The sequence below is a fragment of the Nymphalis io genome, chromosome 28 (genome assembly GCF_905147045.1).
Source record: "Nymphalis io chromosome 28, ilAglIoxx1.1, whole genome shotgun sequence".
In the NCBI taxonomy this organism is placed as follows: domain Eukaryota; kingdom Metazoa; phylum Arthropoda; class Insecta; order Lepidoptera; family Nymphalidae; genus Nymphalis; species Nymphalis io.
Genome location: NC_065915.1, coordinates 8,348,192 through 8,362,231, shown reverse-complemented (window position 1 = coordinate 8,362,231; position 14,040 = coordinate 8,348,192). Strand labels below are relative to the sequence as shown.

The following is a 14,040-nucleotide window of genomic DNA, read 5'->3' as shown; positions in this document are numbered from 1 at the left end:
TGAACGAATGTGTTCTCTATTTCAGTGTTTACTTCTAAGGTCACATCATGATCGTGGGTGATACTTTCTACGTTTTGTTCATCGATAGGGGTTGATGTAACGGAATCAGTGCATGTAACTGTAGTGTTTTGCATTTTCCTAGCTTGTGAGTTTGTTTCTGAATTAGATTTGAATGCATCGTAGTGTGTAATATTACTTTGTTCTGTTGTTTGTAAATGTTCATTATCTGTGTCTTCCGTTAGTGTGTGTGTATAATGTAATTCATCTGCTACTTGTTGTTTAATCAGTGTTAATCTATCTTGTTTAATATATTTATTATTTATTATTGCCCTTCGTCGATCCGCTAATCTTTGCTCTGTAATGTGTGTAAACTCTGGGTATAAGATTATAAACTCTTCATACAAATGTTTTCTATAAGCGGTCCTATTAGTCTCTAATTGTGTTATTTTGAAATAAATCCTAATAATTGCTTCATTGCATTCATTTGTCCATTTCATACGTTTAGTCCTGTTAGTGTGTTAAGGGATGTTTTAAGATTTGTGGCGTGTTGTTGTATCTGAGTTTGGATTACTTGCAATTCTGTTTTAACTTCATCGTAAATCTGATCAATGGTTTCTTGTGATAATAATTTCTTTTGTATAATAGCTCTACGTTGGTCACCAATTCTCTGTCTGCTTACTTCCATATGTGGATATTTATCTATAAATTTTATATGTAATGAAGAAAGATATGAATTTGTGTCTGATTCTAAATTTGTAAGATATAGGTAGGTACGTAGGATGAACTTATTCATTTCCATACTCCATTTTTTACGTTTTTTTACGCCACTGGTGGTGGGCACAGGTTCACTGACAAAATTTATCTCCTAATATATCAATAGTATTGTGAACAGAGAGCTATAGTAACTATCGATAATATCGACAATATTGACACAAGACGATACTTTCGGAAGTACTGTCGATAATAGTTTTCGAGGTCAAACTATCGATAGTTCTGCAACACTGTTACCTGGGATTAGGTAAATGAAACTACAATTTATTCGATTACAAGAACAATCACTTCTACACTATATATACTCCGTAGCGAATATCTAGACAGCGCGATTCAGGAATGTGACATTTCGAATGAGCGCCATCTATCGTTAACGGGGTGTAACATACGCCATCATACAACTGGATAATAGAATAACGGAAGCTTTTACAAAGATTAATATAATTGAAAAATGAGTATGAAAACTAGATAAAGATGTTTAGACAACTTGTAGCCGAGATGGCCCAGTGGTAAGAACGCCTGAATCTTAACCAATGATCGTGAGTTCAAACCCGGACAAGCACCACGGAAATTTTCATGTGCTTAATTTGTGATTATAATTCATCTCTGCTTGACGGTGAAGGAAAACATCGTGAGGAAACCTGCATGTGTCTAATTTCACTGAAATTCTGCCACATGTGTATTCCACCAACCCGCCTTTAGCCCAGCAGTGGGACATTCACAGGCTGTTACGGATACGAACGGTTTAGACAACTGCACGGGACTAATAATGGTACTTGTGTGTGCGTGCAAGCACTGACAGTCTCTATTCTCACACACTCTTAATCCTATTGAGAACCGAGATGGTAGTGAATAGAATGTGTAAATCGTTACCAATGATAGCGTGTAAAAACCCAAATTAGCACCACTAAATTGGAACAGCGTATTGGAATAAGCTCCTCATCAAAGGGAGAAGGGGGATTAGCCCAGCAGTGGGACACAGACATTTACATAATCCCAGGGTGAAAATTAGAGAGTTCAGGCGCAAACAATGTCTTTACACGCTTCCAAATCTCACTTCTAGTGTACAACTTACTTTTACTTTTTTTTTCTATTTACTTATTATAAAAAAAATACCACCTCTGCTGGGCTAAGGCCTCCCCTCCACTTGTGATTTGGAGCTCTAACTTGCAGCTTCAATGCGGGTTGATGGATATAAATAGCAGTACTTCATCCCATAAAAGCAGATCTCCTGACAATGTGCCCATTAATTAAGCACATCAAAGTGCAGTGGTGTTTGCCCGGGCTTTGCAAGTGGGTGGGGCATTGTTCTTAATTTAAATAAACGTCAAAATAATCATTAGCGCACCTGAGCATCGAAGCCGAGTATCTCGTGGCTGAGCGAGGACGTCCTACCACTTTTCACTTCGTGCAAATGCCTGAACATGTTCAGGCGAGCGCTCCCTCTACCGTTATCGAGTTCACCTGTAGAAAAGAGAAACTATTGTATTGCGCACTACAAACAGCTAACATACCATCAACCAATGACGTCATTACAATTTCAAGATCAAATTTTATACTGCCATTGTAATTACAACTAAGTTTTTTGACCATAAAATATTTATCTGAGGATAAAATAAATGATATTACAATATAATATTAACAAAGTCGGTTTTTGTCCCGACTGAGTAGGTATCGTTTAACTTGTTTAAAAATGTAACAGCATTTTTACCCACAGCTGGGATAAGGCGTCATCTCCTTATTACGAGTACACACGTATAGGATCTCTACATGATAATCGAATCAAAAACTTCTGGATACGAAGCCTTATAAATATATTTTTTTATAGAATAGGAAACATTGGCATTGCAAGAAATGTTAACCATCGCTTACATCGCCAATGCGCCACCAACCTTGATTTTATCAGCGTTAAAAGTCAAAATTAGCATATTTTTAAAACCTTCGTGATTTAATAAAATATTTCGAACAAGGAAAATGTTTTCCTAATAAAGTGTTTCTTTTGTATCAATTAATAACCGTTGTTGAATACGAAGGCGGACGAGCATATGGGCCACCTGATGGTAAATGGTCACCAACGCCCATAGACATTGGCATTGTAAGAAATGTTAACCATCGCTTACATCACCAATAAATTTATTTAATATAAAAGTATTAATTTGGGAATGCGGTCAGTCTTTGGGACTATTACTATATATACTACCTATATTTTAAGTAGGATTTCATTACTCCAAGTGCGTCAATACTATCAACAAGCGCCACTACCGCCGCCTTCATTGTCAACAGCGCCACGGCCTCCGCCTCATTATCTTCCACTTCTGAGCTACCTTCAGGTACCTTTGACTTTCCCCTAGGTTCATCAGAACCCATGACCAATACAAAAAAAACAATCTTCAACCGCCCCCTACTGAACAGACAGGGCTCTTAATGATGAACTCCGATTATTTTTTTTGTGAAGGTGAAATTCAGCCAGATCTTGCTAAACGCCTACAACATATAGCTACGACAGGTTTACCTAAAGATATCCGTAAGGAGCTCGTAGACAAACATTTACATCTAGTAAACTGTATCTTAATTGAAGCACCCACCCTCAACCCGGAGGTGGTAGCTGCCATTCCAGAAGCTGTTCATAAAAGAGGTAAAGGCATTGAGTTCAGACGAAAACAGCGATTTTCCGCAGTGTCATACGTAGCCGAAGCTCTTACATCCCTTATGACATCAGAAACAAAAAATACTGACGTTATTCAAACATTGATAGACGCTATTAAGCTTATGTGTGATAGACAGTACACTGATTCAACAATAAGAAGAAGCTTCATTCTTAATACCTTGAGAAAGGAGCCTAAAAATTAATTGCAAGCGACAAAAATCGACATATTGTTTTTAGCGAAAACCTAGCTGAAACTCTAAAAGCAACTAAGGCTACCTCAAGATCCGGAGCAGACATGAAACTATCTCCTTCTAAGCAACATACTGTAAAAACTAAACAGTATAAACATTTAAACTAGCGTGTTCCTCCCCAGAACGACAGGCTGAGAGGCATTCAGAGGACGAAGGAGCCTGCCAACAAGGATCGCCCCGACAAATCAACGAAGCAGTCGTCGCGTCCAGCACAGCATCGCAACCGCCATTAGATACGGTAAAAAATGCGGGTAGGCTTTCTTACTTTCGCAGACATTGGTGACTTGACGTGATTGATGACACGTGTGATAGAACTATTCTGTCATGGGTAGAAGAATATCAAATACCCTTTTCTCGTCTAGTAAAACAGACAAACCTTCCCATTACAAGAATATTTAGGAGGTGGACGTTGTAGCGGTAAAATAAAACTTCTTATTGTAGAACAGTAGAAACGGTGAATATGGTGGAATGCTTTATTAAAAAATGGTACGAGTAATACAAAAAGTGAAGTAAAAATTAACCAATGAGAATACAAGAAAAATATAAATTGTAAAAATGAAAAATTAATATCAAATGTGCGCGTCTACATTACTTACTTCCGCGATTAATTCCCCACTATCGACGATGCGCGGCTGATTCTACAAATACTCGTTTTACCGCGGCGTCGCGTTCAGTCAGTTCGAGCGGCGCGTGGAGTGGAGACGTGTTTCGAGAAGTCAGCTTTATAGGAAGATAATAAATATAAAAACAGCTCTTTTAAGAGCTTGACATTACATCATACTACGTCATTGCATGCTGCTTCTTGTTTCAAATAAACAATTCTTTTCAGAGCTATTCGTTGTTTTAAAAGATGACGTCATATTATGAGGCATGCGTGGCGTGTGTATTCTTGTTGCTATGCGTACTGCTACAGGAGTCCCCCTCAAGTGAAATGTACCGGCAGTTTAACGATGTGGCCTGATTGCGTCTGTGTAGGATTGCGATACGGCTGTGACGTCATGTTGTTTGGTGAATGAGTTTTATTCATTGTAGTCCAGTCAAAATAGACAAAAATAAGTCATAACTTAGCCAAAGTCCGCATAGAGCTGAAAATTGGCAGAGACGTTAAATACATCATTATAAATAAAATGTCAGAAATCCTCGTGAATTCTACATCTGCAAAAAAAAATTATTCAAGGTCAAACGTACAAAATTAAGGTTTTTTCGATTTTTCTTGAAAACGGTTAGTTTTATCGTGAAAATAAGTAAGACAAAAGTTGTACATCATACAATTCTCTACAAAAATAGTTCAGTCACTTTTTTTCTTACGACTCACCATTCGGTGAGATATCGGGGTTTTAATTATTAGAAAATTCATATTTTACATAATATGCACTAAAATGCAGCCTGTACACGTCATCGGACGTTCAATATAAATGAAAATAAGAAACTATTGGTTTTTGGTACACACACAATAAAACTTGTATAAATTGAATGAGTATTTTAAAATAAGACTGTACTGACAGTCCCTAATTCCTTTCGTCAGTAACCTTGAGTAACATGTAATAACTACGTCATTGTTCAAGTGTCGCATACCTGCCTATTTTTGAAGGAAGAAAATGAAATAACTCAGTATATACTGTTAGTTTGAAAATTCCTTTGCAGTGATCAGACGTGCTTATTGGTAATATTTTCAATTTTAATTTGTGCTGTTAAATAATTTTAACAAAATGTCAGAAGTTTGTTTCATTTGTGATAAGCCTTTGAGAGAAAGTAAAGTTGTTGTTGTCGATCGTGGAATGAAGACTTTGATTGATGCAAGTGTTGAAAGAAATGATAAGTTTTTTGAATACTTGAAACACGAGCAATCTGTGAAAGTCCACGTGCAGTGTCGTAAAATGTACACTCGAAAGAGTAGTATTATTGCAACTAAAAGACAGTGCGAGACCGAATAACGTAGTACATCCATGATAAGTCCACCTCATACTAGAGCACGAGGAAGTGAACCGATTTTAACTTTAGAAGATATTGTTTATTTTGCGGCGATAAAGCAAGTAAAGAAGCTGAAAAGAAGAAAGCGCAGGAATGTTCGTCGTAAAATATATAATGTATCTACACTTGAATTTAAATATTCCATTTTAACGGTAGCTCGGACTCGTTCTGATGATGTAGCAAAAGCTGTTATTGCCCTCATTGGGTATGAATTTGACTTAGTTGCTGCTGAAGCTAAGTACTACAATAACTGTTTTAATATCTTTCTGAGGCCTACTACGGGATATAAAGTCGGTCGTCCTGAAGATTATTCAGTGAACTTGGCGATGGAGGAAATATTTCAATACATTGAAAATAATGATGATTGTCAATTTTCATTGCAAGAATTAAGACATTGGCAAAAATCCAACTATAGATAATAAAACAATGAAAAGAAGATTAAAGTATGGTGATAAAATTATTATAACTGAGAAAAAAGGGAGCTTAACAATTATCTGTGTTGACGCCCGTTAATATAAAAAGTTGTGGGTAGATTGGGTTTTTACGCGGGTCACCGTATCGTAGTGACGATGTATTTTTTGTTTTTTTTTGTCTGCAATAAACCGTTGTACGAAACACATGAGTTTTATTCATGGTCCTTCGAGCCGGATAAATAACAAATTAGTTGAAAATAAATTAATCAAATAATGAAAAAATGAAGAGAATATAAAGGAAATAACATACAGATATAAGCAAAACGGCTATTAATACGTGAGTAGTTCCTGTGTGACCAACCAAAAGTTGTTCAGGAGCCAAGACCTGACAAAGTTGAAATAGAAACAAAGTCAAGACTGCTGAGGCCGGGTCGTTGGTGCTGCTTGCTGTATGCCAGGTGCTGGGTGTCCGAAGCTGGGTGCCGGGTTTCGGGAGCCGGGTGCCGTTAGTCGTCATTGAAAACCAAGCTTTGCTAGTTCAAGAAGCTACTGCTGGCTGCGAGCATTTCCAGATGAGGAAAGTTTATAAACCGAGGTACTGAGTTTATTTATATAAAAGTGAACGTGAAGTAACGTGGAAAATAAATGATAATTTGAACTTTATAAAAAATCGTAACGGTTTTATAAAAACATTCAGTGAACTAAGTTATAAGTTAATCAACAATTATTTAGTATAATAATTTATTTGAATAGTACAATTTAATAATTAATTGGAAAATTTAATTATTATACACAATAAATATGGAAAAATTTATTAAGTACCAAGAAGATCATCGGGGTCAAATACAAAGAAATTTGGCAAACTTTAAAAAGTCACCAAAGTCTAGAATTACGCAATCCTATATAGAAACTAGACTTGAAATATTAAATGATATTTGGAGTGAGGTTAAGGTCACTCATAAGCAAATAATTGACATAGCTACCCAGGAATCTAAGTTTAATTGTGATTATTTTAGTATGAATATGTATGAGTTAATTGAAGAAGAGTATACTGCATATAAATGTGAACTTAAAGATTATTTATTAAAAGTTAAAAGTGTTAACTTATCAGAAAAATCGGAATCATCGACTATAGCTAAAAATGGCAGTTATCCTATTCCTATAAAATTACCGGATATTAAACTACCCGTTTTTTCTGGTAAGTACACGGAATGGCCGACGTTTAGGGATTTATTTGTATCAGTTATTCATAATAATAAGCAATTAGATAATGTTCAAAAATTGCATTATTTAAAAACTAATTTATCGGGAGAAGCCGAACAGCTGTTACGACATATTTCTATTACTGATACTAATTATATTACGTGTTGGTCACAATTACAAGAGCGATATAATAATAAAAGATTCTTAGCTAATTGTATTTTTAAACGTTTATTTTCGCAAAATAATTTAACCATGCAATCGGCCAATGGTATAAAGAACCTTTTAGACACAACGAAAGATAGTTTAAATGCATTGTCTAATATTGGTATCTGTACCGATTCATGGGATGTGTTACTTATTTATTTAGTTTGTCAAAAGTTAGATTGTGATACCCGCAAACAATGGGAAATAATATCAAATGAGTTAACCGATGATTTACCTACCTTTTCTCAATTCGAAGAATTTTAAATAAGTCGTTTTAGAGCATTGGAATTCTTGGAACCTACTACAAGTAGATTTAAATCAAATAATTATAATCAACCTAAGGCACATCACGTCTCTTCTGCTTCATCTACCGTATGTCCGTTTTGCTCGGAAAATCATAAAATGTTTCAATGTAAAAAATTTCATCATGCTGATTATAAGACTCGTATAGATTTTGTGCAAAAGCAAAAGCTTTGTTTTAATTGTTTTGGGTCTAACCATAGTGTAAAATCTTGTTTCTTACGTACCTCATGTCGGATCTGTAACCGCCATACACTACTTCATCCTCAAAAACCAAATCGATCGATCGCGTCTGCGGTACCTGTTAACCATGCTGTTGAGTCAATTCATTTTAGTGATGATCAACCGCAGACTGATCAACCATTGAATATGGTTACTAATTGTTATTCTAGCAAGGATAAATATACTCAGGTATTATTAGCTACTGCATTAGTCAGGGTCCAAACTAAAAATGGAAGCTACCAACTGCTGAGAGCTTTGCTCGACCAGGGGTCACAGGCCTCATTTATAACAGAATCAGCAGTACAGTTACTTGGAGTCAAGAAAACTTTTGTAAAGAGTTCGGTGTGTGGATTGGGTGGTAATGTTAGTGTGTTGACCTCAAAGGCTGTAGTCAATATAGCTATATCATCAATCCATGACACTGAAACTGTAATTGAATTGGGTGCTCATGTTTTGAGCAGATTAACATCGTTTTTACAAATCAAACCAACAGTCATGAATAACTGGCCTGAACTTAAAAAGTTGAAGTTTGCAGATCCAAATTACCACACTCCTGGTAAAATCGATATTTTATTGGGGAGTGATGTCTATGGAAAAATAATAGAGGAAGGTCTCCTTCGTAGCCCTTATGGCACCACCATAGCACAGAAGACTAATTTGGGTTGGGTACTGTCAGGTCAAGTTATTTCACCTACCACTCACAGTATATTTGTGAATTTACATACACAAATGAGCGATGATGAACTTCTCAAGAAGTTTTGGGAACTAGAAGCAGAACCTACCGATAAAATAAATCAACGCTTAACACCAGAGGAACAAAAATGTGAAGATTTGTTTGCGACCACAACAAAAAGAGACTGTAAAGGACGATATATAGTAAGATTGCCTTTTACAAAAGAAACCCCAGCATCAAAATATGGAAATTTAAGAGAAATAGCTGTGCGCAGGTTTTATGGACAAGAAAAAGGATTAATCAGAAATAGAGATTTGAAAAAACAATATGATGACACTATTGAAGAATACTTGCAATTAGGTCATATGGAACAAATCAAATTTAATAAAAATACAGAAGCTGTTTACTTGCCACATCATGCAGTGATTCGTGAAGATAAGGCTACAACAAAAGTGAGAGTAGTCTTTGATGCATCATGTAAGGGTAAGAATGGCATTTCTCTTAATGACGATCTCATGATAGGACCACGTCTACAACCAGATCTACGACATTTAATTATGAAATTTCGCCTAGGTCCAATTTGCCTTGTCGCGGATATTGTGAAGATGTACAGAATGGTTAAAGTAGCTCAACAGGATGTGGACTATCAAAGACTCGTTTGGCACAGAAATCCAGAGGATGACTTAAAAGATTACAGACTTCTTCGCGTTACCTTTGGCACATCCGCAGCTCCCTATCTAGCAGTCAAAACATTACAGCAATTGGCTTTGGATGAAGGTACACAATTTCCTTTTGCTGCTAAAAGAGTTTTGGAGGATTTTTACGTCGATGACCTTATGACCACTTGTGACACGTCTAATGAAGCAATATTTCTGTACAAGGAATTAAATAATTTGATGATGAGAGGCGGCTTTAAGCTACAAAAATGGTTAAGTAATAGCAAATTAGTTATGAAAATTTTGAGCAAAAATGAAAAAAGGAAAGAATCTATGGAAATGATAACCGACCATATAACAAAGGTTTTAGGGCTGACTTGGAATAGATCAACAGATAAATTCGTATATTCAGTACATCTAGAAGAACAAATTATTCCAGTTACTAAACGACGTGTGATTTCGGATATATCTAAGCTTTATGATCTACTTGGATGGATTTCGCCGTGTATTATACCAGCAAAAATTTTAATCCAAAAATTGTGGATGTCAGGTATCTCGTGGGACGAGGAGTTACCATCTTCGTTGAAATAGGAATGGGAAGAGTATCGCAAGAGTTTAAAAAAATTGTCTGAAGTCGAAATAAAGCGTTGGATTGGACTCCAATCAACTAATTCAAAATTAGAATTGCATGGATTTAGTGACGCATCAAATGCAGCCTATGCTGCTGTTGTTTATGCAAGAGTGCTCCATAAAGACGGACGAATTCATGTAAACTTGTTCACGTCCAAAACAAAAGTAGCACCAATAAAGCAAATATCAATACCTCGATTAGAGCTGTGTGGTGCAACGTTACTTACAAAATTATTAAAAGAAGTCGCAACAATGCTACACGTAGAACCATCCAATATACATGCGTGGACCGATTCGACAATAGTGCTGGCATGGCTGCGTGGCCACTCTAGTCGATGGAAAACTTTTGTAGCGAATAGAGTATCAGATATATTGACAACACTTGAAAGTAATCAATGGTCACATGTTAAGTCTGGTGAAAACCCAGCAGACATCGCGTCACGTGGGATGACTCCTAGTGACTTACAAAACAATATTTTATGGATGAACGGACCCAGTTGGCTTTGTAATGATATTGTACATTATGACAAACCAGATGTCGGTACTAATTTAGAAGAAAGGAAAATTAAAGCTTATTGTATTAATATAAATGAAACGTTTCGATCACTTTGTGAAAGATTTTCGCGATTAAAAAGAATGATTCGAGTAATTGCGTATTGTAGGCGCTTCTTACATTTCAAGAAATCTAAGGAACCTCGACCTCAGTTTACTTATTTGCTAACGTGTGAAGAATTAAAAGTTGCATTAATAACATGTATAAAACAATGTCAACGACAGGAATTTGCCGAAGATATTTTATATTTTAATAAAATGAAAGTAATGCCTAAAAAGAGTAAACTATATTCACTTACCCCATTTGTAGATGAAGATGGATTATTGAGAGTCCGGGGTCGAATAGACAATTCGAATGTCAGTGATGAGGTCAAACATCCAATTATCATACCAAGAAGTGGTCATTTTACGAAGTTAATGGTTGCAGATGCACATGAAAAAACATTACACGGAGGACCACAAATGATGACCAGCTTCCTCAGAGGAAAATATTGGATTATTGGTATAAAAAATTTAGTCAAGGAACAGTACAGGAAATGTGTCATTTGCGCACGTTTTAGAGCTTCTACTCATGAACAATTTATGGGTCAATTACCTACAACACGCATCTCTATTAATCGTCCATTTTTTGTTAGTGGAGTGGATTATGCAGGACCCATACAAATAAGAACAACCAAGGGCCGTGGCCACCATTCCCACAAAGGATATGTTTGTGTGTTTGTACGTATGGCTACGCGTGCAGTGCATCTTGAGGTCGTTAGTGATTTTACATCTCAAGGTTTTTTAGCAGCATTTAAACGATTCGTAGCTAGAAGAGGTCACTGTGGTCAAGTTTGGAGTGATAATGGAACCAATTTTGTAGGTGCTTCTAAGGAATTGAAAACTTTATTCTCCAAAGAAAATTCCAATTTGATGCCCGATATATCAGAGAGTTTATCTAACAATGGAACATCTTGGCAATTTATTCCTCCACATGCACCTCATTTCGGTGGATTATGGGAGGCGGGCATCAAGTCAACCAAATACCACTTAAAAAGAGTCGTCGGTAATTCCACGCTCACCTTTGAAGAGTTGACTACGGTTCTATGTCAAATTGAAGCATGCCTTAACTCAAGACCTATTGCACGTCAAAGTGTAGATGACCCAGAATCGGAAATGCCACTAACACCAGGACATTTTTTAGTGGGTGGTCCATTGGTTATACCTCCAGATTACAACTTTGAAATGTCAACTATTAGTACATTAAAACGTTGGCAATTGACTCAACGCATGGTGCAGGATTTCTGGAGACGATGGTCATCAGGATACCTTACGCAACTTAATCAGCGATACAAATGGGCAAAAGTATCACCAGAACCAAATATTGGTGACATTGTACTTGTTAAAGAAGACAATCTTCCTCCAGCAAAATGTTTATATGGTAGAATAGAAGCAAAGCATCCCGGCCCTGATAACATAACTAGAGTGGTAACGATTCGGTGTAAAAGTAATTTGATTAAACGAGCAATTTCTAAATTATTAATTTTACCGATTGCAGACTAATTTCACTAAAACTTCTTTACATATATTTCACGATACAGTCCATTTTGTCAATTAAAACAATTATTTTTTTGTTAAGTTTTAAATTGCATAATTATGATCAAATGTAAACAATAATGTTGTAAAAGGGAAAAATTGTTAATATTGTAAAAATAAAATGCGTAAATTTTGTTTAATGTATATGCTCCTTAAGAACTGCGTTCTTGGGAGGCGGCATGTTGACGCCCGTTAATATAAAAAGTTGTGGGTAGATTGGGTTTTACACGGGTCACCGTATCGTAGTGACGATGTATTTTTTGATTTTTTTTGTCTGCAATAAACCGTTGTACGAAACACATGAGTTTTATTCATATATATTTCCTCGCGATGTTCTTCAAGGAGCACGAGATGATAAATCAGGGATGCTGTATAATTTATAGATTTATTTAAATTCAAAGTAATGGTATATATTGGTATTATTACAGAAACCGCTGTTAATAACTGACGAGAATATGGCAAGGAACTGCGTTGCGCCGCAAAAGTCGATACTTGACACCATAGACAATCTAGACGAGGAAATCAAAAAGGATGAGGAGTGAGTAGCTTCACAAGCCTTTATTTAAACCGAAGTATTTCTGGGTGAACTCTTATATATGACTTTAAAACGAGTTCCATACTATTGGTAATGGTAATAATATTGTCTATAGCTACGCCAACCACCCTTGCTAGATACTTGCCTTTCACGCCAAAGGTTGTGGGTTCGGTTCCCACTCAGGACAGACAATTGTGTGCATTAACATGTCTGTTTTTCCTGAGTCTGTGTGTAATTGTCTATAAAATAGTATATCAGTTGTCTGGTTGCCATAGTACAAGCTCTGCTTAGTTTCGGATCAGATATATATATATATATATATATATATATATATATATATATATATATATATTTGAACGCAAATCACAGTAGTGTCGGCCGGCAGGGTGGCCGTGTTCCCGGTGAGCTGCGTGCGCGGCGCCAGCCTCAACGCGCTGCACGCGTGCCTGCTGGCGCTGGTGCCGCGCCGCGACCTGCAGCGCCCCGAGGACGTGAGTGAACCATATGTTGTGCAGTTGACTAGTATCCTTTTTATTAAATTATAAATGTTATAATTTATGTCACTTTACAGTAGGCGTGCGAGTTTCAAATAGACGAAATTTTCCAGGTAGGGGACTCGACGGGGCCCGTCGTGGGGGGACTGCTCGCGCGAGGGCGACTCTACGAGGGCGACGAACTTATCATAGGTGCGTTGCGTTCTGTTAGTTTTGAGATGAATAGAGCGACGTATATTTAACACCCCTCCCCCAGGACCTCTGGAGTCCGGCGAGTTCGCGGAGATATCCGTGCGCACGATATACCGCAACCGCGTCACGTACGGCAGCGTGCGCGCGGGACAGTCGGCGTCGCTGGGCCTGGGTCGCTTCCCGCCGGGACTGCGGCAGGGCGTGGTGCTGCTAGCGCGGCCGGGGGGCTACGCCGCGGGACTATCAGAACTAGTCCACTCGTCGCAAGCTTCGGAGAAGAATCGAAAGAACGCGAGGAGACAGAACAAGAATATCCTCCAGGACATCGCCAACGTGAAGAACAGCCTCACGAAGACATCGGACACGAAGTGCACGAACGTGTACGTGTCGGACGACGGGAGCAAGTACAGCGACGCGCACGTGTCGAGCGACACGTAGGACAAGTGCGTGTGTGACGACCTGGTGTTCCTCGAAGACTAAACGACCCTAGAGGCTGTATATACTTTCAGGTGAGCAGAAAACTCTACTCGTTTTTAAAAGATTAGCAAACCTTAGATATGCAATTCCATGCGATTCGCTACCAGCTCTGCTGTATTGTACAGTACAAACACTTCTCGATCAATATATCTCTATATACAACACGACACTGTTACACTTAACCACTTATATACACTTTAGTTTTACTTACAAAGTTCCGATAACAACTTCACAGATAACCAAAACGCTAAATTTTTCGCGAATCCATAGTCAA

At 37.4% G+C, this 14,040-nt stretch overlaps 1 protein-coding gene across 1 annotated transcript in view; it reads right to left on the bottom strand.

Moving 5' to 3' along the window:
* The window catches only part of LOC126778981 (GTP-binding protein 2-like), a 29,318-nt gene extending 27,087 nt beyond the window's left edge, over positions 1 to 2,231 (bottom strand). The window contains exon 1 of the mRNA XM_050502724.1: positions 2,120 to 2,231. Within this exon, the coding sequence (XP_050358681.1) occupies positions 2,120 to 2,197 (78 nt within the window). The 5' untranslated portion in view covers positions 2,198 to 2,231. The remainder of the gene's footprint in view (positions 1 to 2,119) is intronic.
* Positions 2,232 to 14,040: the final 11,809 nt, after the last annotated feature.